Source organism: Oculina patagonica, chromosome 6 (assembly GCF_052425735.1).
Source record: "Oculina patagonica isolate OP01 chromosome 6, crgOcupat, whole genome shotgun sequence".
NCBI classification, from domain to species: domain Eukaryota; kingdom Metazoa; phylum Cnidaria; class Anthozoa; order Scleractinia; family Oculinidae; genus Oculina; species Oculina patagonica.
In genome coordinates, this window is record NC_135763.1 from 24,109,917 (window position 1) to 24,135,820 (window position 25,904).

The 25,904-nt window shown below is 38.7% G+C and overlaps 1 protein-coding gene across 2 annotated transcripts in view; it reads left to right on the forward strand.

The window, feature by feature from the left end:
• The first annotated feature begins 8,207 nt into the window (after window positions 1–8,207).
• LOC144656322 (uncharacterized) overlaps window positions 8,208–25,904 on the forward strand; it is a 36,337-nt gene continuing 18,640 nt past the window's right edge. The window contains exons 1-6 of one of the 2 annotated variants that reach the window (XM_078516550.1): window positions 8,208–8,487; window positions 8,745–9,145; window positions 12,708–12,961; window positions 13,955–14,444; window positions 17,893–18,614; window positions 20,698–20,992. In XM_078516550.1, the coding sequence (XP_078372676.1) occupies window positions 8,463–8,487; window positions 8,745–9,145; window positions 12,708–12,961; window positions 13,955–14,444; window positions 17,893–18,614; window positions 20,698–20,992 (2,187 nt within the window). In that variant the 5' untranslated portion in view covers window positions 8,208–8,462. The remainder of the gene's footprint in view (window positions 8,488–8,744; window positions 9,146–12,707; window positions 12,962–13,954; window positions 14,445–17,892; window positions 18,615–20,697; window positions 20,993–25,904) is intronic. The other variant, XM_078516549.1, reaches the window with a different exon arrangement.

Genomic DNA, 25,904 nt, shown 5'->3' on the forward strand with positions numbered 1-25,904 from the left:
TTTTCCTTTATTTCATAGTCACATACTGTTTTATGACTATATCTTTCCATTTTAAAATATTAACACATGGCAATATCTCCACGGCAAGTCCATCATCATTTTCTATTTTATTTTATTTTCTACACGCACGGTACGGATCGGGTTGCACTGTTTGTATTGTGAATATAAAGTTGTTCAGTTTTTTGGTTAAAAATCGAAGATAAAAAAAGTATGTTTTATTTGGAGGGGAGCAAGTAAAACTTTACGGTCTGTCAGGTCTAGTGTTACTCTATTAGTGAGACTCGACTATATCAAGAAATCTTAGAAACAGAAAGCTTGACTTATTATTCCAAGTAAATGGCCGAAAAAGTAGTTACCGTATATAATTTACTCCAATAAGCGCCGCGGCGCTTATTTAATTTTTCACGCCTCAAATGCGGCTCTTATTTAAAATTTGGGCGCCACAAAAAATCTAATCTTTTACAGTAGCTGAAAATAGCGTCTTTTGATTGTTAGTATTCATCTCTTGCTGAAGAAAGAAGTGGCGCTAGCTGTCCTGGCAAAGTTTGCAGCCTTCACAACATTTACAAAACTACGTGTTGTGAGAATGTTCGATAGAAGAACAAATGGGCGAGCGGTAAAACAATCACTTTCAACTGCAAAACATCGCCTTTGATAAAAAAGAAATGTCCCAAGTTTGTTTTAGAGTTGCTTTGTAGAGCTGTTTTTAGTTAAACGGTATTCCTCGAATACGCGCCGCATCGGGACTGCGGCGCTTATTCGGGGGCGGCGCTTATCAACTTTTTTGTCACAAATGCGGCGCTTATTCGAGGGCGGCGCTTATCAAGTAAATATGGTAGGCACTGATCATAGAGATCCAAAGACGGTCATCGTAGAACAAGGGGGTTTCCCCGAAGACTATGGGCAAGACTACGGGGAAGGTATATTATACTCTGGCGGTCGGGCGGATTAAACCGATTTTGAGTGTCTTTATTATCTGGCGGTTTACAGTCAAGAAAATTCTGGTGGCTGTCTTAGTTTTCAGAAATAACTAAAAGAAATTTGCGGTCTGGGAATAAAAAAAATATGACGATCTGCAGACTGAACGATCCCCTATAATAGACCCTCTATGGGAAGACTATGGGCAAGACTATCCGGCAAGAGTATGGGAAGACTACGGCAAGACTATGCGAAAACTATGGGGAGACTATGGGAAGCTAAGACTATGGCAAGTCTATGAGCAAGACTATGGGAAGACTATGGGCAAGACTGTGGAAAGACTATGGGCAAGACTATGGGAAGACTATGGCAAGACTATGGGAGAACTATGGGAAAACTATGGCAAGACTATGGGAAGGCTATGGGAAGACTATGGCAAGACTATGGGAGAACTATGGGAAAACTATGGCAAGACTATGGGAAGGCTATGGGCAAACTATGATAAGACTATGGGGAAGACTGTGGGAAGACTATGGAAAGACTATCGGGAAGACTGTGGGAAGACTATGGAAAGACTAATCTATGGGGAAGACTATGGCAAGACTATGACAAGACTATGGGCAAGACTATGGGGAAGACTATGGGAAGGCTATAGAAAGACTAATCTATGGGGAAGACTATGGAAAGACTATGGGAAGACATGGAAGATATGGGGAAGACAGGGAAAGAGGGAAGGCTATGGAAAGACTATGGGAAGACTATGGGAAGGCTTTGAAAAGACTATGGGGACGACTATGGGAAGGCTATGGAAAGACTGTGGGGAAGACTATGGGAAGGCTATGGGAAGACTATGGGGAAGACCATGGCAAGACTATGGCAAGGCTATGGGGAAGACTACGGTAAGACTATGAGCATACCTATAGGAAGACTTAGGGCAAGACTATGGGGAAGACTATGGCAAGACTATGAGCAAGCCTATCGGCAAGACTATGGGCAAGACTATGGGCAAGACTATGGGGAAGACTATGGCAAGACTATGAGCAAGCCTATGGGCAAGACTATGGGCAAGACTATGGGGAAGACTACGGCAAGACTATGAGCAAGCCTATAGGCAAGACTGGTAGGGCAAGACTATGGGGAAGACTATGGCAAGACTATGAGCAAGCCTATGGGCAAGACTATGGGGAAAACTACGGCAAGACTATGAGCAAGCCTATAGGAAGACTATGGGCTAAGACTATGGGGAAGACTATGGCAAGACTATGAGCAAGCCTATGGGCAAGACTATGGGCAAGACTATGGGTGTTTGGGCAAGACTATGGGGAAGACTATGGCAAGACTATGAGCAAGCCTATGGCAAGGCTATGGGCAAGACTATGGCAAGGCTATGGGGAAGCCTACGGCAAGACTATGAGCAAGCCTATAGGAAGACTTAGGGCAAGACTATGGGAGGACTATGGGCAAGACTATGAGCAAGCCTAATGGAAGTCTATGACAAGACTACGGGAATACTATGGGAAGACTATGGGAAGACTATGGCAAGACTATGGGAAGGCTATTGGGAGACTATGGGAAGACTATGAGAAGACTATGGGAAGGCTATTGGGAGACTATGGCAAGACTATGGGAAGGCTATTGGGAGACTATGAGCAAGCCTATGGGAAGACTATGAGAAGACTATGGGAAGACTATGGCAAGACTACGGGAAGGCTATGGGAAGACTATGGGCAAGACTTTTGTCAACTGAAAAAGGCCCCAGCGTACACTTAATAATGGGTGAATTGCTAACGATAGAAGCAACCACTCGGTAAAGCCAGCATTGTCGAGCTAAAAAAAAGGGGATCAAATCAAGCGAATATGGGAGTGTAGCTGTTTAGGAACAAAGCGTTTAATTTTGCTTCATCCCAAGAGCTGCAAGAGTTTTCTTGTGCGCATCGAAGAGCTTGGCTGACATTGAAAGACGTTACAGTGAGACGGAGAAAGAGACACTGGCTCTGGTCTGGGCGCCCGAGCAGTTCAACATACACGTATCTGGGCAAATCTTTGAGCTGGAAACGGATCAAAAGCCCTTAGAACGCATTTATCACTCACATCAAAGCTTTGCGTCCGAATTGAGAGATGGGTGATGCAGTTACAAGGGTACGATTTTAAAGTGGTGCACCGGCCTATAAATACGAACATTGCTGATGCTTTATCCCGGTTAAACTCTGTGGAACAGTTTACCACGGCGAAGAGTATGATGCCATCAAAGCCATTGTGGAGAGTGCGTGCGTGTATCGTTATCACCGAAATTGGAAAATTGAAATTGAAGGGGCAACACACAATGACGAGGAACTGTGCCTAGTGTTGAACTGTGTTAGGTCTGGGAGCTGTGAACGGTGCACCCTAACGTTATATGCACATTTCAAGGATCGGACGAATGTTGTACCTATGGCGAGCTTTTCTTTCGTGACACACGGACAGTGGTACCCAGGGTCTTGCGAGACAAGATGGTGAAGTTGGCGCATGAGAGTCATCATGGTATCGTGAAGATCAAATATCGACTTCGAAATAAGGTTGTTAGCCAGGTGTGTAGAGGAAAAATGTAGAGAAGATTTAGAGAAGGCGTGCAAGGTTTGCCATGGCTGTCGGTTTTTTCAAGCTGCGATCCACCTCATACAAAGTCTCGCGTATTGCCTCCAAGTGCTCCTTGGCAAAATTGCAGTGCAGATTTGTTAAGATCCCTGCCCGAAAGAGAGTAGCCTGCGAGCAGGCTCACGTTGGGGCACGCGCGAATCGCTGTCGCGGCTTCGCCGCTCTCGTGTACCTCTCGTGCGTGCCCCAAGGTGAGCCTGCTCGCAGGCTAGAAAGAGAGAGTCTTCTGGTTGTGGTCGATTGTTTCAGCAGATTTTTAAAGGTTGCCATTTTGAAGCGTGCTACAAGTATTAGGGTTATCGAGGCAGTCGCTCCCATGTCTTGCCAGAATTGGCGTACCGTTCTCTTTGAGAACAGATAATGGTCGCCAGTTAGTGTTCGATGAATTTGAGTCGTTTCGACAAACACATGGCGTTGAGCACAGGAGGACGACGCCCTGTGGTGTCAGGCTCATGGCGAGGTCGAGCGCTAGGATCGTCCCTTGCTTAAGAATCTTCAGATTGCAAATTTTGAAGGAAAGAACTGGTGAGCCGAGTTAGTTACCTGGTTGACAGTGTAAAGAGCCACATGACAAGCAGCCACAGACGCCACAAACTTTTACCTGATGTTTTGTCGAGAGATGAGATCAAAGGTGCCGGAGGCCCCTAGCTGAGGAAAGAGACCGTCCAGGTACCAAGGGAAGAAGTTCGTGATCAAGATTGTTCGAACAAGTTGAAGGAGAGAGTTAAGGCAGATACTACAAGAAGAGTTGTCACACCCAAGTCCATTCGAAACGGGGCAAAGTGTTGCTGAAAGCGGAAACGTCAATAAAGGCTTATCTCAATCTTCTTTCGTCCGAGTTCTTTCAGTGTTTGAGAAGACGGAGAGTGAAGTAACAGTCAGACACTGAGCTGGTGTGGAATTTTGCTAAACCGAACGCGGCGTTTGTTAAGAAGTACATCGCGCAGCGACCAAAATAGCGTATCTGGAGAAGGTGGAGACGGAAACCTTACGGCAGATAAAGATTCGCAGAGACAGGACGTTGTACTACCTACACTGACTGGAGTACCTGGAAATTTCCCAGTGTCCCCCGAGAGTTCAGTGGAAAAGTAGGACTGAGTACAAGCGAAAGGTCACATGTCGGTGGCAAGTCAGGGAAAGTGTCCGAAAGTCGTCGCCAATTGTCAGGAAGCCTTCCACAAAGCTCACTCTGGTGGCCTTAGTATGAGAGTTCTCCACTGAAGTCCAGGAAATGAAGATGGCTAGATTCGCCAAATAATGGCCGGCGGCGAGTGAAGTAACATCATTCCGCGTGATCGTTCCTACGGTTTTCCTGAACATTGTCTTACTCAAAGATTTCGAAATTTGTTCAAGGGACTACATATTCAACAGATGATAACATCAAAGACAATGACTAGTGGAATGAGTATGAGTATAGTTTGTTTTGTCAACACTTATCCACTGAAAAAAGATTTATCGGGTGGACAGCGTTATCAATCTTTTGAATAACTGCGCCTTGGTCGCTTCATCCCAAGAGCTGCAAGAGAGTAAGGAACCTGAGTTGGTGGGTGAATACAGTAAAAACCCGCGAGTAAGAACCTATTATTTTTCAGGTTAGCCTAAACAGGTTCTTACATAAAGGATTATTAACACAAATTTAGGCTAATTAGTTTCTTAATTTCTGACGAAAAAAAATTCAATATTGTTATTGAATTTAGAGTATCCTTTTTGTATTGTTTAGATCTGTTTAAACCATTTATATATTTTAAGCTATGACCACAGATCGCAGATCGCTAGAGGTTTTAGTGATATTCGGCGCTCTGCCAGTGCCGCTTATTCAAGGCAACTGAGTTCATTCTTTAACCAATTCGGGCCGGGCTTATACACCTTGTTGAAGCTGTTGTTCCTACTTCAGTTCATTATGGATCTGAGCCTGACATAGACCACTACTATGCATTTTACAGGTGCACGTGGTTCTAAGACCCTTGGCTTGAACGTTCATCAAGTGTCCTATGTTAACGCCGCCGCATCCCATAGCATGATAATGATGACGTGCTTATTAGGTCTGAGTTTTCTTGAATTGTATGATTAAACTGATCGCAAGGAGGACATCCGTGTGCACGCAGCCGCTCCTAGGCTACATCATTGAACAAAAATACCCTGAAGGATCAGCTATAAAGGGTAAATCCGGCTCCAACAATGTAAGATTATAGGCCATCATGATGGGAAACACTATTCTAGGCAGAATCTTGTGTCATTTCTGGGGAATCAGTTCTGCATTTAATTATAGAATAAAGAAGTACTGACTACATCTGCATCAACTAAACTGAAAAGTATCTAAGATACTTTGTTGAGAATTTGTCTCGTTTGAGGGAGCACCAAGGTTCCGTCAACCAAGTGATTTCAAAGTGAAATTTTTGGAACGTCAATGGCTTATGACTGCATTATGTCGAACCGGCGCGCGGCTACGTATCGTTTATACAGTTATTTAATAATATTAAAAAGTGAAAGAAGGATCGATTTCATTTCTTTAAAGTGTGCACTAAACGAATCCCAAAAGGTTGTTTGGAGCCCTCTGGTCTTGATTTTTCGATGTCAAATTCGCTTCTCTTTTGAGGTTTTTCGCTTCATGTCAGATGGTTATGAGGAATAGGAGTGGACAGCAGAGTACGCGGGAAGCGGCTACTGAAGCGCAAGCTACTAAGAATAATAACGTGGGCGAGGCGAGGAGAAACCGGAAAGAGTTTTCCCGCCTTACGAAGTCACGCGATTCTCGCACGCGAATCACGCGATCGTCTTGTTCATATTTCATAGAAAAGGAAGTAAATCGACGGACTGCTCGCGTGCTATTTCCGTCAGTAAACACTTCGAGCTAGACTGTATCGCTTTAGATAAGGTTTACTGTGGTTATAAAGACCATATATCGATTATAAATTGATCCCATGCCGTTCAAATTCCTGAGCCCACAGAACTGAAAATCAAGGCAGCCAGTTTTCATCTTTATAGGGAACTATCTTTTCCAGAAACGGATATTAACAGTTTCATATTGACAGTTTCCTTCCTCAAATATAATATGTTCAGTACATCGTTTAAGATAAAGCAGATCCTCAATTGAGGCAGGACAGGAAAAAAAACCTCCTTAATAGAGCTAGAGGAGGGCGGGCTTACGCGACAGGAAAAGTGAAAAGATGATTCAACAGTCGCCTTGTTAACCAAGTGGCCGGAAGCAGATATATTCTGTTGCCAAAGAGAACAGTTTATTTTCGTACATTGAGGCCAGACAAAAAGTATTATGTTACGGCTTACCACTGACCGCAGAAGAAGACTGAGTTTCGCGGTTAACAAAACTACCCTGCGACCCAAAAGTTTTCTGGGTTTTTATGGCGCGCACGCCCAGTCAGTTCTGTGTGCCTTATAAAAGGAACTTGGCTTTCTGCTCCATTAGTAAAGGGGTTGGAGCGCGTCCTGCGCCAACGTAATTTGGGCTCGTCACGCCTCTAGACACGAAAAGCGGAATGTATAAATTACATGCTGACGTAGCCACTTACTGCCTTGAAAGTGATACCCAACGTCAAAGTCAACGTTTTCTAGTCATGATACAAGATTTTTTATTCAGAATTTTAAAATCCTTTACATCATCGTTGACGTTAATTTGATGACATCATTTAGTGCTAATTTGTCTAATTTCTTAGTGGAAAATGCTTTTAAAATGCTCCAAATGATTTCGACGGGCTTCTCTCGTTCAAGTAGGTGATTAAAGGGTTTACATGATTCTTGCGTTCTTGGGTTAGCCAATGTCAAACGAAAGTCTTTCGATAATTTCAAACTTGTAGGGATTGTTCGGGGCGTGCCGCCTACTCGACTTCCGGCCTAGATGGGCACGCCAATAAAACAATATTCTGTTAGCCTGCGTAGCAAGCGTTCCCGTGCTACGCAGGCTAATATTCTGTGGGATAAAAAGAGAGAAAGGAAAAAATAATCATTAAAAGAACGTGCCGAAAAAATAAAGAATTTCGTCATGCCAATTGCCGATAAGCTATTTCTGATAATATATTGAACACAATAAGTTGACCTGACTCGACCGGGACCTATATCATACCATTATTGATCATGCATTCCATTTCGCCTGAAGTCAAAATTTATGACAAGCCTTTAAAATCTAATCAATCTTGCCTTTGTGTATGTACGGGTGTTGTGATTTATCGGGGAGAAAACGCTTCGCCTGAAAACAGTAAAATCAGAGCCAAAAGTGAGCAAGAAGTTTCCTGCAACCGTTTCTTTGCCTGTTTGTAAGATAAACTTTTGTTTTTTCCTTTCAATTTATTTTCTCTGTAAGCAATTTATAAGTTGACATCAGTTCCGGTGATTTTAATTTCAAATTCAGTTCCACCTCGTCTCCTTTCTAATCTGTTATGTTTTCTACAATTTAATTTTTCCATTTTCGCTTTCTTTGCACCTTTGTGACAGCTGGATAATTTCTCTGCTATTGTTGCTACCAAAATATTGCCAAAATAAACAGAATATAAAAAAGGCGCTAACAGCCGCTTTTCAAAACCACAAACCCGCTTTATTTTTACGTGAAAAAGCACTGCAATAAAGCATTTGAGCTTTGGTAGATACATTTTACATGTTCTAGAAAACCAGTTTTCTGCCATTTGTGATTGTGTAATATAGGAAATCCGTCAGTTCTGATCAGTCGTTCCAGGCAGCGGCGAGCCGTCAATAAGCAACGACCAATCAGATCGCGAGTTGTCGGTCATCTGATCGCAAAGTCAACACTCGACAGTTTCCTTTCGAACAAGAAAAACATGGCGGTGAAATTGATGACTCGTTTGTTTTTTAAGTAGAATTTTTAACGTTGTAGCCGTGGAAAAAGAAAAATATGGGTTGATTTGTACGATGCAGTGTATGGTTTGGCTAACTAGACCAGAATGGATAAACATGACCGCTTCATCGGTAAGATTTTCGTCTGCGAATTTGTGCCTATTTACAGCGAATACGTGTTTTGAATCGTCCCCTTCGCTTGTGATTTCCATATTTCTTATTTGTCTTCATAATCTTCAAGGCTTGGGCTTGTTTATGTTACTATATTGAAAACATCTAATACTCAAGCGATCTTTTAATCTACATTGTTTTTTGGAGGCTTTTTAAGCGCCATCCATCGTGTGTAAACTGTATTCTCACCATACCACTCTCGCCCTCTCTCTCAACAGCAATCAACCAAACTCTACCAGGGCTGGAAGATTTTCTCAAAACGGTCCTAGGTAGCGAGCCATTGAGTGAAGAAGCTAACAGACAACGAATCGAATTTCTTAGGAGGTTAGAAAGTGTATCAAGGCCGCCATCACTGCCCCCAAGACCTGCAAATTTGAGTGAAATTTATCGCGCGCGTATCCAGCAAAGTGAAGCCCCCTCCGGAAGCGGCTCACAAGATGAAAGCAATGTGTACAAAAACGACAGAACAAGAGATCCAGTTGAATTTGCCTCACAGCAACGTGAACTATCCAGAGTTGCTACCTTGTATAAGACCTATGTTCCACAAACAGTGATTTTCGGTGAGAAGGGAAGTCGAAATGGAGGCTTGTTTGTTCCAAGACCGGGAAACACAACAAGGGTAAGTTGAGGTTTCTGTGAAGTATTAGAGATTAAGACTTTCTTGAAGTTTCTTGATGTGTGTGTCTACGCATAACCTTATAGATTCGTCTGTATTTTGAGTTTATCGCTTGTACGTGACTATATTTATTATTCAAAGAAATATACTAGTCCTCCCTGCGGCGAATTGCAGTACAGGGACATGAATAATTTCGTTAAGGTTTCCTCGCGTAACGAAAGCCTATTGAACTTCACTTCGAGTGCGGCGTGAATTAGAGACTCTGTGTACGGTGTGAATATCGCTTTTTTACGCATAAATTCATTTAAGATTAATTTAACGCAGTGTGTCGAATCGCCTCGGGGATTAGCATATTTTGTATCTGATGAAGTTATCGCGTGAAAATAACCGATCACCTCAACATTCAAGTGTAGATTTCGTTGCTGATAAAGGAATCGAAACCAACAAGGTCAATTTGGTGTGGATTCCTTCTATGCAATTTCTACATTGAATTTTAAATCGTTTTCTTTGTCGAGTTAAAACTCTATTTATACAATTAGGTGTTTTAAATAGAACTTTTAGTCATAGTTTTCTCTTCAAAAGAGACAAAAGATCTTTTGTTTAGTGCATGCGAAATTAACAATAACGGTCCTAAACCTTGAAATTTCCAGTGGTTTTGTGAATAGAAAAAAAGTTTTGTTTCAGCAGGATGTTACAGTCACCTCCAGAAAATTCTATTCTAATTCAATTTTTAACCTTTCGGGAATTCTTTGTATACCAGGTTAATTTTAATTTGCAGTTTAGATAAAATACCACTGCAATACATTTCTATGATTGGATTCCAGTGCTTAACAATTTTTCTTGTTGATGTTTTAGTCCATTAAGAACCAGTTAGTTAAAAAAGCAGTATTTTTTTTAGTGAAAATCAGTTTAGAAACTGAAATCGAAAATGTTTGTCATTGAGTTGCTTAAACCTGTAAATTGAGGTTTTATTAATTTGACTTAAACTTATTAAATCTGTGTTTTCCAATGAATGCAGTGATGTTTTTGGCAACTGTCTGTGTATGATTTCAAGCACATCCCTCAGATCAGTGTCTAAATGTAATACTGGAATCTTCATAACATTAACAAAGATTATCTGCAACCACGAACTTAAGAGGCTTAAAAATTCCTCAGGTCTTGTTTCAAGTATGGAGCTGAAACGTCTGTAGAAACATCTTATTACTCATATGTATACAGTTGAAACCTGTTATTTTGAACCATCAGAGGAAACAAAAAATAATTTGAAACTAGCGGGATTTCGAAATAGCCGATAGTAATTGACTGAAGGGCTAATCTAAGGGAAATGGGTTTTAGTTAGAAATAACGGGGAATTCTAAATAACCAAGTTCGAATTGGAGAGATTCAACTGTATATTCTTTTCTGTCTGAAACTGTTGTTTGTAATCTTTGGCTGAACCATTATTGTGTAATTAATTAACTTAAAAAAATGCCTTATATATTTTTCAGTTGAATTTGTACACAAAGTGTGTGTAAGGCCAATGTTTATAGATAGGAAATATTCTTTACTGCATATTTATTTGTTGACGTGTGTTACACTGTATCTTGCTCAAGAGTGACATTTAAATCTTGAGAATTTTTGGAAATGTTTCTTGAGCAAGAGATCCTATGCAAATAATTTTATGATTTGAAGTGTGTATTGTCACAATGTCATCAGACCATGTCATTGAGGTAGACTTTTCAGCCTAGTTACTAAAAGCTTTGAGTGGTAAATTTAGAAACTGTGAATATTTACCAGTAGTCTTACTTAGTAACAAGATGTGAACATCAGCCATTCTTTTACACATGAAATTTATTTATTAAATTATTAGCACTCAAACATTCTAATTGCCGGGGGTTTTTTTGCCTTTGTGGATTTTTTACGTGAAGAGTAAAGGCTCCCAGTCTTCCAGAGTAATTAAGATGCCACACTCTTATAGCCCAAGATAACTATGATGTCATAGCAAACAAACGTCCAGTTTCAAGTTACCATAGCCTTAAAAAAAATTATCTTATAGAGTGGCTGGTAAAATGTGTAACCTTTCAACTTGGAAAAGGTTGTGGATGATTTTCTGACATTTCTTCAATTAGCTGTGTTTGCTTGTGGTGTAAACCACTGTCTTTGCCATTGTGTGTGTGTTGACCTTGTTTGACGTAATTAGCATTTTTGACAAGCCTTCTTGAACTGCGGCAATTAATACCACATTTGAATTTTTTAGTGACTGTCTATCGCCTGTAGTCGATTCTCCTAATGATTGAACTATGTTTTTTTTTGCTCTGCGTCATCATAAACTGTCAAATCTGTTTTTCCCAAGTTTTCTTTGAACTGTAGGATATTGCAATTTTTTTTAGGGATCCAAGAAGTTCAATTTGTAACAAATAAATACTTGATTTTGGTGCCAAAAGGTTTAACTTTGTGATCTGCAAGTGATATCTTGAGAGACAAAGTGGTGCCAAATAATCCTACAGAAACAAGTTAATCTTAGTGTGGATTAACCTGCCGGCAGTGAGAAAGCTGAAATTACATATACCAAATCATCTAACAATAATCCCAGAGCTATAATTTGCAATCGTAATAGAAATTAACAGAATTCTTTCTTGGAATAATCTGGAAGGGAATTTTTATTGAAATTGTTATTTGTAACTTTATTGATAGTTCTCCTGTAACTTGTCCTTTAGATTCTTTCCATGTAATTATCTGAGGTCTGTGTGATAAATAATTATGTTGACTTGTAGAACTCTTTATCTAGAATTTCTAAGAATTAAGTAATGATCCTGGAAATTGCATTACTTTGTGTTTAACTGATAAGGTAGATTCATTCCTTAAAAGATTTAAAATAGCCATTGGAATTGAAATGCAATTAAAATATTGGTCCTGTAATTTTTGATGGCAACCTGGAGGGGGGGATATGTACCGGTAACTAAATTATATACTCAGGTTATCTAGATAATAAACATACAAACTTTTGTGCTTGTTCTTAATTGCATTTTGTGGCACTGATCATGTAGTGGGTGATTTGAGCTGTAACAACAAATTAGCATGTTCCTTTAATTGCCAATTGGCTTTCAAATGAAATAGCAAAAGGTCAGTCACGCACCTTTTTATAAAATAGTTACTGCCATCAAAAGAAAAAAAAGCCTCTCAGTGAAGTAAAATCCAGCCCCTTTTCCATTTCCCTGAGAAGAATTATAATATTATAAACTGTAATGCAGATTTTTCATCAATATCTTTGTGATAAATCTGTTGTTAACCTGGGGGAATATCAATTCAAAGACTGTTCTGTTTAATTTATAGCTCACTGCACTGTCGTTACTGTTAAGATGGCGAGTGTGAGCCCCTTTATCTCTCAGCAAAACCTTTATGGTGCATTGTACATGTATTTGATGACTATGTGATACTTTTGCATGGTTTTCATTTGGTTTTGGATAAACCCTATTTTGAGAATTTAGACAATTTCCTGTGACAAGGTACATGTACTGTATGTTCCATTATCTTGCTTGCACAAGTACTGCTTTGATTATATGGTACCTGATATTTGACATTGCAGGATGGTGGTCGAGACTCCATCGTGAGTTCAAGCAGTGCTGAAGATGACATCTATGAACATCTTAGTTTAAAGAGTGTTTCTCCCAGTGATCCCGTCAGCACACAAGATGGTAGTGGAAGCACTAAAACAGAAGACTCGTTTGTGTTTCCCAGCCCTCCTAAGACCCCTCAGGAACATTCCACTTCTATTTATCTGCCAGCACGGTCAGGCAGTGTAAGGAGCTCTGGAGGCAAAGGCAAGCTCTCCACAGGATGGTAAGTAAAGTGCACTATTTTGACTCGTGTTTACCATAGTTTTTAAATTACTAGAGTTGTAAAACCGCTGTTAGGAATATGAACCGGCGGCAGCACAATTCATATCACATAATCAAAAAAAGTTGTCACATGGACACTACTTACCTGTATTCATCGGGAAGCCAACATACATACGTACATACATAGACTTTATTTCCTCGAATTTAATATATAATATAATAGAATATAATATTTATATAAATTGTAGCTAATATCTTCGAGAATTATAATAAAATTAATAATAATAATAATAATAATAATAATAATAATAATAATAATAATAATAATAATAAAGTGAAAATGTAACATGTGAAAATAATAGTAAATGTGTCTACACAAAAGTCATTCCCTGAATTCCCCAAAAAAGCTTCATGATTTTCGGACTGCAAAACAGCATGGAACCTTTTAAAATTAAAAAAAAAACTGTTTTTCTTAAAGGTTGAATACATGTTGATTTTTCTGACCCTGTTGCCTTGATAGTGTCATTATTGATCATACAAATTCTGGTAAAACGATGTTTACATGGCCATGGAGCGACCGTTAAAAGTCACATTATGGCTGACAAGACGCTTGCAAACATGAACCACGTGATCAGTTTTTTTGGACCAATGACACTTTTTTGATCGCGTGATAAGAATTGTGCCACCACCAGTTCAAATTCCTAACCGTCAGTGGTTTTACAACTTTTTTAAGATTTATATGTAGTCAGCAAATGACCTGCCTAGTCCCTTGCCCATCAGGCAAGCGAGCATAAAACGTTACTTGCCTGAGAGAAAATTCTACCCTTCCTGGATAATCTGACCCTAACCCTAAGTCCTGCTTCAATAGTAGTACTGTTCAAGTAAATATAACTATATGTCTGCAATCAGTGGGCATTTATTCTTTTTATCAGTTTTGTTGTGATTATTGTAATTGTCTTTTATACTGTTATAAAGCCCCTATGTTTTCTTTCAGGTTTAAGAAAGAAACAAAGTTAAATGAAGAAGTGTATGTGTCAAATTTGAGGGAACCAGTAATCAAAGGTTATCTTAAAGATATCAAAGCGAACAAAAGACGCTGGTGTGTTTTACATGGTAATCGCTTGCATATCTTTAAGAATCAAGAAGATCCTGCAATCATGATTTTGTACTTGCCAGAATGCAACATTGGTGTGGATGACAAGAAGAAGATAAGCTATAGTTTTCGACTGATCCCACCTGATGGGCCAAGTGTGACATTAGCTATAGAAGATGGCCATGACCTTTCTCCTTGGATGAGTGCAATTATGGCCGCAGCTGTACGACGAAGCAGTATTGACCGGCCTGTCAGTCCGCTGGAAGCGTTATTTACTTTAGAGCAAGCTAGAGCAGAAAGGATGCGTGGAGCTGAAGTGGATGGTGGAATAGAAGAGGAAGAAGAAGAGGAAGAAGAAGACTTTTATGAAAGACCTGTGGATCTTAGTGTGGTAAGTCTTCGCAATAAATGCAAATTAATTCCTCTTTAAAGGGACATTGTCACCAGCAGGCTTTTAGCCAAGTTTTAAAAAGTGGGAGTCCAATATTTTTATAAGGCCTGACTTTTATCAGCATGCAAGGTGTTTTTCTGCAGTTATGAGTGCAAAGGTATCGGAAGCCTGGTCACCAGTTTCACTTCAAAAACTCACGAACCTCAGTAAAGACATATGGAAACTACGAAATACTGGTCCAATTTGTATACGTAATTGGACTACATGCTGTCCAATTTGGAAATAATTTGATGAAAAAAATTCCGAGGGCAGCCAAAATTGGACGAGGCTGTAGGCCGAGTCCAATTTGGCTGTCAGAGGAATTTTTTGAATCTAATTATTTCCAAAATTGGACAAGCATGTAGTCCGGTTACATATTAATTATATAGCTTGTAGTCAGTGAATCCAGCATAAACAATAAACTTATGTCCAGAACGGGAAAAGCATTCAACAATAGTAGGCATAACACAGCACATGCAACTCACTCAGAGCAATTTTATTCACCTGAGTTTGCGAAGCTTGCTACAAAGTGAGTGAAAACACTGCATCAATCAATGAAAGTCGTAAACAAAGTGTCCGAAGAGCTTAACAACTTCTTGAATGTGACATACTCCTTTCCACTATATCGTTCGTACTTCATCGCCGTCTTTTCTTTTCGAATTTCAGCAAAAAACGACAAAGAATTGCATCTAGCTCATGCCTCATGGCGATGAATATCTGACAGATTTCTTGCTTCGCTTCGCTGCACTCACGTTCACCCAAGTTTTGTACTATTGGAGGTGTTTTGCTCTTGGTTTTTGCTTCTTAGTGTAGCTAGCTCCTCTTCTGACAACGTAGAAAATTTCTCTTTGTTGTTTCTATTGCTGAAAAGCTCAAAAGGAATAGAAAAACGTAGCAAACTTGCTCCATAAAATTCCGCCATTGTCGACTCACAATGCGACCACTTTACAGCGCTGACGCTATGCTTTGTGCTAATTGGCTAATATCCATCACATGTTGTGTTTTCTTCGATTTGATTGGCCGAGACGAAACTGTCCAATTTATCTTAAATTGGACAGATTGTGAATTTTACCAAAAAATCCTAATTGAAACTATCCAAATTTAATCCCAAATTGGACAGTTCCCAGAAATTAAGGAAAAATAGCTGTGCTGACAATATAGGATTTACTGACGGCTATATAATTATGGTAAAAATCACCCTGCAAGTGTACTGAAGCGATAAACAAGTGATATTATTGATGCCATCAGGAACTTCAAATCTTAACTTGAAAAAATCAGCCTGATTTTTTTCAAGTTTTGTCCTTGTGGAATGGAAAAACACCTAAAAATTATTATCAATAATGGCTCCCTTCTTCCTTCAACAACAATTAACTTAATACCATATTTTCTCGATTAAACGCCAGGCCCCGAATAAACGCCGGGTCTCCAAGGTAAAGTTGTAAATAAGCCCCTCAAGCATTTATTCGGGGTGTAGAATGGTTTAGGAAAAGTGGCAACATATATGGCTGTCAAAACTAAAGAACGGAAACCCTTGGTTACAAACATCCGGCTTGAATAAGCTGCAGGATTCGAATAAACGCCGGCTCCATGAGGCCAAGTTTGAAATAAACGCCGGGGGCGTTTAATTGGGAAAATACCGTATCTCCATCTTGATGTCCTAGGTACATTTCATGTACGATAAGACCTTTGCCAATTTTAGTACTTTTTACCAAAAAGCATCAAAATCCCTGTGACAGTGTCCCTTTAATTAAATAGAAAGGCTACTATTCTTGTTCATAATGAGTTGGGATACTTCTGAAAGCAACTAGCCAATTGTATTTATAGTGAGGGTTTTTAAAATGTTTTCAAAGCATAACTGACAGAAATTAAACTCTTGGCTATCCATTGTAACATACCAGTACTACTTGTAGAAGTTTGCTTAAAACAGAAACAGATTAAACCTGAAAACTAATGTGACCTACATGTACAACATCATATCAGGGTTTTTAGTGATATGCGAACTCTGAAGTTCAATCCTCAACTAATGGTTGACGCTTTTTGCTGCCATCAATCATCTTAGCGAGCCTCTCAGGAAACAGAAGTTCACTTCTATCAGTTGTAATTGGTTGATTTGGATCTATTTAGTTTGTTTCTGTTTTTCATGTTTCGTTGGCTGTCACCATAATTAAGATTGATGGCAGCGAAAAACGCAATCGTTAGTTGGATTTTGAATATCATAGTTGGCATATCACTGAAAAATGCAATAACAAGTTATGATAATGTTTGAACAGTCATTAGTAAAAGTAATTGGACTGAGTGGAGTACAATTCAGGAAGTAATCAGGCGAGTAATTTTAAAAAATCGGCCGAGCACATAGCGCGAGGACGATTTGAAATTACGAACACGATTTCTCCCTGAATTGTTCGACACAAGGTCCACTTACTAATTAATCGTATCAATAACAAAATTCGAGGTTAGGAAGTCTTGGAGAATCTTTGTTAGTGTGAAAAGGTCAATGGTAAATTCAACTGGTTAAACAAACAGTGGAAAAACAGCAAAAAAGAACCCATTTATATGCCCGTGATTGACACGCGAATGGGGTAGGTGTCCAATTACAGGTATTCAATTTGAAGTTGTTCAAATTGGATACCTGTAATTGGACACCCACATGATCGCGTGCCGATTACGCGACAAATAGGCGCGCGCAGAACCAATCAAAATCGAGAATTTTGTTATAGATATTTTTTTTTTTTTTGAAGATAAACACACTTTATTGATACACTTAAAAAAAAAAAACACGTACATTACTTACAATTACATACACTATTGGAGATTATACAATGTAACTTTTCTTAAAAAAAAAAAAACAACAACAACAAAAGTACGAAAAGGAGTCCATGCATTACCTTAAAGTATTACAAGTTAAAAAAATTATATATACTTCGTTTTTGAGAGCAATTTTTCTAAAGTAATTCGCTACGGTGACCTTGTATTATTATTATTATTATTATTATTATTATTATTATTATTATTATTATTATTATTATTATTATTATTATTATTATTAAGATAAACAGCCGTTACGTTTGAGTACATTTTTCTAGTTTCCATTGTACAATTAGTTTATTGGCAAGTTCATCTAGAGACATTTCTTTCTGAAGATATTTTGAAGAATAGATATAATGTTTGGCCAAGATGATGAGCAAATCTTTGTTATAGATATGATAAGCTGAGAAATTGGAAAACCATTGGCGATACCTCTAAATTTGACATCTGAGTAAAAATTAAATTGGTGTAGAGATTAGGACTGGTGCAACGCTTTGTACCCTGGAAACAAATTATTGTGAAGAAACAATTCCTGTAATGCCTAATTTATCCTTCCTTTGCTGAGATTTTCTTGACTGTAGCATCTCTGTTTCTGTCCTGATAGAGTGGAACACCATCTGCTCACAGTACTCCTGCGACAACAGAATCTAAGGGGGAGGAGGATGAAGGCTATGATGCACCCCTCCCTCCCCTCCCTATTGATGATGATGACTCTTCTTCAGAAAGCAGTTCAGATGAAAATGAAAGCATGGAGAAAAAAGAGGAAAAGGCTGCGGCAAAGAAGAAAATTTATGATCAAATTCCTCCTGATCTGCTGGCAGAACTTACAGCAGGGCAACACAAAGGAGGCAAGGAAACAAACAAAAGCCAAGATTCTATTTGCGGTGATGGATCAACTAATGACCAATCATTGGATTTTACAGACAGTCATAGTGAACACAGCGGGAATATTAGCAACAGGCATAGCTACATTGAGCCTATAGCGAGTGATGATACTGGTAGCTCTGAACCTAAGGAGGAAAACATAGAAAGTGGGTCACGGAAGAGAACTTCCACCGTACTCAGTATTAGCATGGAGTCAGTGTGTTCTGATACAGAAGACCCTACATGTAGAACTACTTCAGTTACCTCTGAGACAAGTGTAACTTCTAAAGGTTTAGGTCCCAAAGTGAAAAGGAGAAGAAAACTTGTTCCTGCTGAAGCCGAGCTGCAATTTCTTCAAGATCCCACTGCAATGCACAGTGGGATCTTGTATCAGAAGCGGAGATTAGGAGTCTGGTCAAAACGCTACTGCAAGATTATTGATAGCAGATTCAAGTGTTATCGGTAAGTGGCAAATCCTAGTATCTTTATTAATTACAGCAAAAGGTTAATTTGAAATTTGGAAACCTGCACACTGTAGTTAAATGGCAAAATGTGGATTGAACATCTTAAGTAGATGCATGATTGTCAAGCGAGATCATATGATTTCAACTAGGGCACGCGAATCTTTGATAGTGCCGCGTTTCAACACGCGATACATGAAAGACTCATTAAAATACCGAGGATCCGTGCTCTGGAACACGCTATCAACAAAACACAAAGATCTGGCTTATGTAACACGTCGAAAGGACCTTGTCCGCATGCTGAAAACTTCGGATGCTTTTATTGATTTCAATTTTAATGTTTTATCTGTATCAACCACGAACTTTAAACAAAAAGATTTTACCTACTTTTAGCGCTAGTTTTTAAATTAATTCAAATGTAAATAGTTTTATAAGTTTAAATATTTTTAACTTTTAATAATTTTAAAATCAAATACAAATGTAAATGGCCTAATTAATTGTAAGTAAATATTTTTAACTTTAAATACTTAATTTACACGACCCCACAAGCTGTAAGCTTTTATCCATATCGTGTTTTTAAATAAAGGCAACTACTACTACTGCAGAATTGAGTAATACCCCAAAAGGAGAAAACCCAAAAGGAGATTCAAATGCATGACTTTCCGAATAAGGGGGTGGCGCTTTATCCACTAAGCTAAGGAGAGAATTAATGTGAGCACTTGAACACTTGAAAGATACAGTACTGTGCAAAAGTAGTGCAAATTAAATTCGTTCTTTGTTCTCGTGAAGTTTCGCTCCACACGAAAAAATTGTGAACTTCGTTGAAAATTCGAAATAGCCAATTTTCGAGGAAGACAAACAATGACTTACATGTATCGAAATTTGAAGCAGTGAATTCGATGCATGTAGCTTAGGTTCAACATAATAATAAGCTTACGCGAAGCACGTTCCGCCAAGTTCATAACATTTAAATAATTTATTTAAGCCGCAACAAAGTAAAATATAACTGAAACATTGCTAGAGGCAAATGAAAGATGCTAAAACTTTAAAGTATAGGACTGTAGAGGCTATATTTGCAATATAAACAAGCACGATACCAATGTTTTCAAAAGGTGACTTCAAAAAACAAGACAGGTTATTCCGTTAAAAAGTAAAAGGTTTACTACTGAAAACATTTCAGCCTCTTGGAGATGAGCAAACTTTATTTGTACCTCTACATAATTCAACCTAACGATTTGTCTCGAGTAAGATTCTTGTTTACATGTCGAACATCTTACCTTGTAAAATAAGTCGTACTTTGTACCCAAAAATATTGAGAAAGTAAAAATCTTTCACCGCCTCCATATCTACACTTTCCTTTTAATCAAATGGCTCAAACAAATGGTGTAACATATGCCACACACGTTCACCATGTGACTTGTCTGCCATGTTTGATACACTTGCTTTGGGCACAGGAAAGTCTGGGTCCCTACTTCTTGTATCGCGGATTCAATATGGCAGATATGTTTATATGTGTGATTGAAAAGAAGGTTATGAACTTCGCCACTTAAACAGAGAAAAACAGGAATCAAGTTTTATCTTTATTACAGACTAAGGTAGGGGGCTAATTGCTTGGTCGAGTTTTAAAAGGCTTTCTCCGATAAAACGATCTGGTCATCGTCTTTTAGTTTTAATAGCAGCACCTCAAAGAGCCATTCTTTATAGTCATGAAGCAGTGCAGAGCCATAGTTTTATAAATGGCCGAAAAAATTTGAACACAGCGAAAACAGAGCTTGAAATTTCGAAGGGAGTATTTCAAACACAGCAAATTTTCGTTCAAATTTTCGAAGTCAATTTTGAAGCAGGTGAATTATCATGCGGAGTTTCGTGAGGTTTAAAACGATAGGAGTGAAAAAAAGCCACTTTTTCGCCATAAATTTCGCTCTAAGCAAAATACCGCAATTTTTTCATCAAAAAGCCCCGAAAAGTTACAAATTTCGACAAATTTCGTTTGCATTACTTTTGCACAGTACTGTAGCTGCAGATGTTTTGAGTCCAGATGCAGGTTCAGAATCTGTTAATTTTGTGCACTCTTGTCTTCTCAGGAATCCAGCTGACCAGAAACCATCCCTAAACTTCCTAATCCTTGGTTACGATGTTAGTTTGATTGACAACAAAGAGTCTAAGAAAAGTTACTGCATCAAGATCTCGCACCCTACCCAGGAGACATATTACTTTGCTACTGATTCACGTGTCTCAATTGAACGATGGATTGAGGTGCTGTCTTTGGCCGCCACAGGAAGGCTTGATGTGATCGCTCCATATCCACCATATTTTTGTGCTGAGCAATCTGGAGATGAGTTAAAAAGCAGATCAAGAGAGTCACTGCTTAGTAGCGAGGTAGGATTAACAGTTGCTGTCGTTGATCTGTATTTAACATAGAATATACATTCCTCCAATTGTATTTTTTCCATTTTCATGATTAACACATTTTCTTTTGTTATTCAACAACCTTTATTTAACTAACAACCCTGTTGAATATTAACTAACTGAAAGTCCAGGGAGGGCTTGATAATGTAGCAGAGAAGAGCGAGGCTGATGAATTGAATTTATGATTATTAATGAGGGATTTATCTGTATAAATCCCTCCTTTCAGGGATTTATCTGTATAAATCCCTCGCTTCAGGGGTTTATACAAATAAATGCCTCAAACGAGGGATGTTCCTGTATTATTTGTAAAACCACTCATTAGTAATTTTTTCCTGATCAAATCAAACCCTTGTCTGGACAAATTTTACTCAACATTTCCAACAATAAAGTTTTTAGAGCAACCTAATACAAAACAATTTAAGCCATACAGGTAGCCCAAACATTTCTTAGAAATTAAATTTAGAAATTAATTTAGAAATTAAAAGCTTTCTTCTGTTTCTAAATTCATTTTGGAAATATAAAATTCAAGAAAAAACAGAATCAACAAAAGCGATTTCCTAAGCTCAGTTAAATTTTTTTGCTGCATATTGCCTCAGTTAAAAATTCCTTCTTTGAATACAACAACGCGCGTCTCATTCTTGAAAACATGGCATTCCTAAATGTTTCCTAACAACTTATCTGGAATTCAATTCCGCTGAGAAGCTTTGGCCACAGTGACCATGTTTCTGTGGTTGGCTCAACTCTTCGTAAAATGTCCTTCCCATTGCTCTGGAGGTTTTGTTTTCTTCGTATGTTATGGACGCTGTACAAAACAAACTAACCTGCTCTTTGCAAAAATCACACAAAGCAAAAAAAAAACATCAAAACAGTCCTGTGTTATTCAAATAAGCTTGACAAGTCACAGTGAGTCGCGAAACCGTGAAAAGGGCACAATCAACCCATCCTGAGATAGCTGTACAATGGCAACAATAAAACAAAAGGAAGACTATGTTGTTTACGATCGGAGCCGAGGTACCACTAATTAGACAGCTTTTGTCCTGCTGGAAACGGGCTTTATATAATGATCCCTCATAAATAATAACATAAAATAAGTCAGATAAATACCTTGAACGTCGGTATTAATCCATATACATCCCGAGGGCCGGATTAATACCTCCGTTCTGGGTATTTATCTCTTACTTAGTGGCCATTTGACCACCAACTACTCAAGTTTGGTCACTAAATTAAGCTCACGCTTTCAATCCTTCTTCTTAATTTTAGTCGACAGACTGGTGACTTCGGTTCCAATTAAGTTTTCAGCTCCGAAATATTAGTTGCCATGGCAACTAAAATGGTCTTAACTTGGAGGGTTGATATTGATAAAACTAGTATAACTCCCCCACACCATTAAGAAACACTTGTGTAATGTTTCCTTTTTTTATTTTTCACCTGCCAACAGGGGAGACTTTCTGATGATGACAGTGTTGATACTTTGGATGAGTTGGATCCTCCTTCAGAGAGAGGCCATAGCCTCAGTAGACTCCAAACAAGTGAAGAACAAAACAGACTTGCAGCTGAGAAGACAAATGCATTGCTGCCAAATGATACAAGGTTTGTAATTTTTACTGGTGTGCCTTGAACAGTTTGTTTAGTCTCCTTGTTTCTCTTGAGCCATGTGTCTTGTCTCTTGTTATTGTAATTTTGTAGTAAGCTATGAATGCTTCTCAAGGTTGTACAAATTTCAACGGTTTTTCAAATTTTCGTTGTAACATGATGAGGTGAGCTACATTGAAGCAACCAGTTAAATCTGTAAAACGTCATGTTTTATAGATTTAAATGGTTGTTGTCTTTCTTTAATTTGTGACTTATTTAGTGCTATTTTAAACATTTGAAGCTGCCAATCTATTATTATATACACGTACATGTATAATAACCAAAGGAAATAAATATTATCCTTGCAGAAGTCAGTATAAAAAACGAATAGATAAAATATATATAATAAATATAATGTACATGTAAGTTATTGCTAACAAAATCTTGATCAGCTTAACATTATTTTTGTAAAGAAGTAGTATTTTAATAATTATTGGTCACAAGTGGTTAAAATGCAGTTGGTGACTTGTTGCTTTAGAGAGTTAAACCCTTGTACCTGGAGACCTACAGCTGTAGTACTTTACCCAAAGAGAATTTTAACAAAGCCATATTAGAGTTCAAAAACAATAAAATTTTCTCCTTGGAGAAATGTTTACTGTTTTGTTGTTAAGGCTACTAGTATAGCTGTCGTAGAATTTCTCTATATTGTTCATGGTGTATAAAAAATAATTTGTAATGTGACAAGTGAAAAGTAAAACATCAGTTCTTGAAATTAACCACATGAATTACATAATTTCCAGGATTGTGGAATTTTCTGAGTCAGTCGAGACTCAAACAAAGGCTCAGGAAAGTGGAGCTCAACAGTCGCCAGAGACAGGAGTTAAGGAGAGGACACACAAGAAAAGGAAAGAGAAACCAAGAGAAGGAACAAGTATGAACAACTTGAATAATCAATTAGATTTGACTAGCAGCTCATTAAATGATGGGAAAGTAAACGCCATTAAAAAAAACATTGCTTGACAGATAGAAATAAGGACCAATCAGAGACACCACACAGAGCTGTGTGTTTCAACCGGACCCATAAACTGTCACTCGAAGAGAAATTTCTGTTGACTTAGGCTGCATGTACTCTATATGCCTTTGCAATCACGTACTACATAGCATTGTGTGGCATTCCAAAGAAAAATTGAAGTACCGTATTTACTCGAATACGCGCCGCATTTTGGACAAAAATGTTAATAAGCGCCCCCCCCCCCCCGAATAAGCGCCGCAGTCCCGATGCGGCGCTTATTCGAGGAAGTCCGTTTAACTAAAAACTGCACTACAAAGCAACTCTAATACAACATTTCTTTTCATCAAGAGCGATGCTTTGCAGTTCACTGTGATGGTTTTACTGCTCGCCCATTAGTTTTCTATCCAACATTCTTACAATACGTAGTTCTGTACTGATGTTGTGAAGGCCGCGAACTTTGCCAGGACAGCCAGCGCTACTTCTCTCTTCAGCAAGAAACGAATACTGACAATCAGAAGACGCTATTTTCGATAAATGCAAAATATAAGATTCTTTGTGGCGTCCAAATTTTAAATAAGCGCCGCCCTCGAATAAGCGCCGCACTTTTAAAGGCGCGAAAAATTAAATAAGCGCCACGGTTTTTATTCGAGTAAATACGGTATTCCCTCCTGTAGCTCAGTAGTTAGAGCATCTGAATGGTTTGCGGAAGGTCATGGGTTTGTCTCCCATTTAGGCCTCAGAAGTTTTCTTTGTCCCATGCTTGTGGCAACCTGATTACAGTAAGTTACTTATGAGCCCTTTTTGAGAAGTTTATTTATTTATTTATTTCGAGGGGGGGGGGGGAATGTGGTTTCATAGTTGCAAACAATTTTTACCAGGATGAAGCATTGATCATTCATTACTAATATTGGATTGTTGTTATCATTTCAGAGACTCCCTCAACCATGAGTCCTCCTCACAGCATGTTCATCAGTGAGTCTGTTGATGGACAGGCCAAACCTGAACCAATGAATGAAGAATACGCTTCTCGTCCTCAAGGCAGTGCAAAGGTCAGTTGATTCACTCCAGAATGCTGCCGTGTTCGCATTCTCCAAGTGTTATGCTACTTGTAGTCTAGTGTGTCAGAAACATTTTTTTGTTAAACTGATAGCGAGATGTTCTGTAAGTGGAATGGGAAAAAAGGAAGAGGTGGACATGAAATAATTTGATAGTATATTTTTAGTTACTGATATTTAAAAAGGCGATGTGTGTGTTCTGCCTCTATTCGTCAGTTAAGAAACAATAAGGGAGCAGTGAGTACAAACATTCTTTGCCTGAAAGCCTAAAAGAACCTTGCAATTAAAATTTGAAGCAAGAAAGAAAGAAACACGCAAGCCTTGTAAAGTGTTTTTCTTTTTTTTTCTTTTATTCACTTCCCAACCTTGTCAATTTTGGAATTCAGTGGAACGTCTCCTTAGGGACACCTCCCTATAACGGTCGGTTTACTTGGGCCGAAAGAGATCAAAACTCGTATGAACTCTACCAATACAGACACCTCCATAAAGGGAACACTCTTCCGTGGCCCTTTGGTTTAAGAGGTTCGACGCTGACTTGTCCCCAGTCGCCTTTTGAGTCTGTCTTGAGTATAGGGAGACTGGATGAAACTAAACACAGATGGAATCATCTTTCGCGTCTTGCAATTTGCACATAAGAGACGACTGGGGACAATTAATGATTTGACGTATTCGATTGAATACCATTTTTGAGGTGCATAAAACGGACGGATGTCATCTGTTGCTCATGGTGTATTAATTGTTTCCTTTTCTTTCGTTTTTAAACAGGAAAGCAGTGAAGATTCTTCCCCAAAGAAAGACAGGCGTTGGACAGAAAATCTGAAAAAGAAAAAGCTGTCACGTGCTCATACCTATGATTACAGATTACGTGAGAATGTAACATCTTCCAATCATCAAACGAACGCCAAGAACAAACCTCTAAGCATGAAGCGAAAAAACTCACAGACATTCGTGCATTTAATGAGTTTATTCGACAAAGAGGGTCGATTCTGCGGGTACCTCACCGAGGTCAGATACAAACATTTGGGAACAACGCATTTACGAAGGTGGTGTGTTGTGAAAAACGGAGTGCTAATCCTTTACAACAGTGAAAGTGAAGATTCTCCTCAAGGAAAACTTTCGTTAGTGGACATGTGGCTAACGGATAAGAGCGATGAGGCTCGAAACAAGTTTGCTTTTACGCTTGAGGACAAAGAAGGCAAGGAGACCACGTTACAAACGACAATCAAAGAGGATTTTCAGAAAT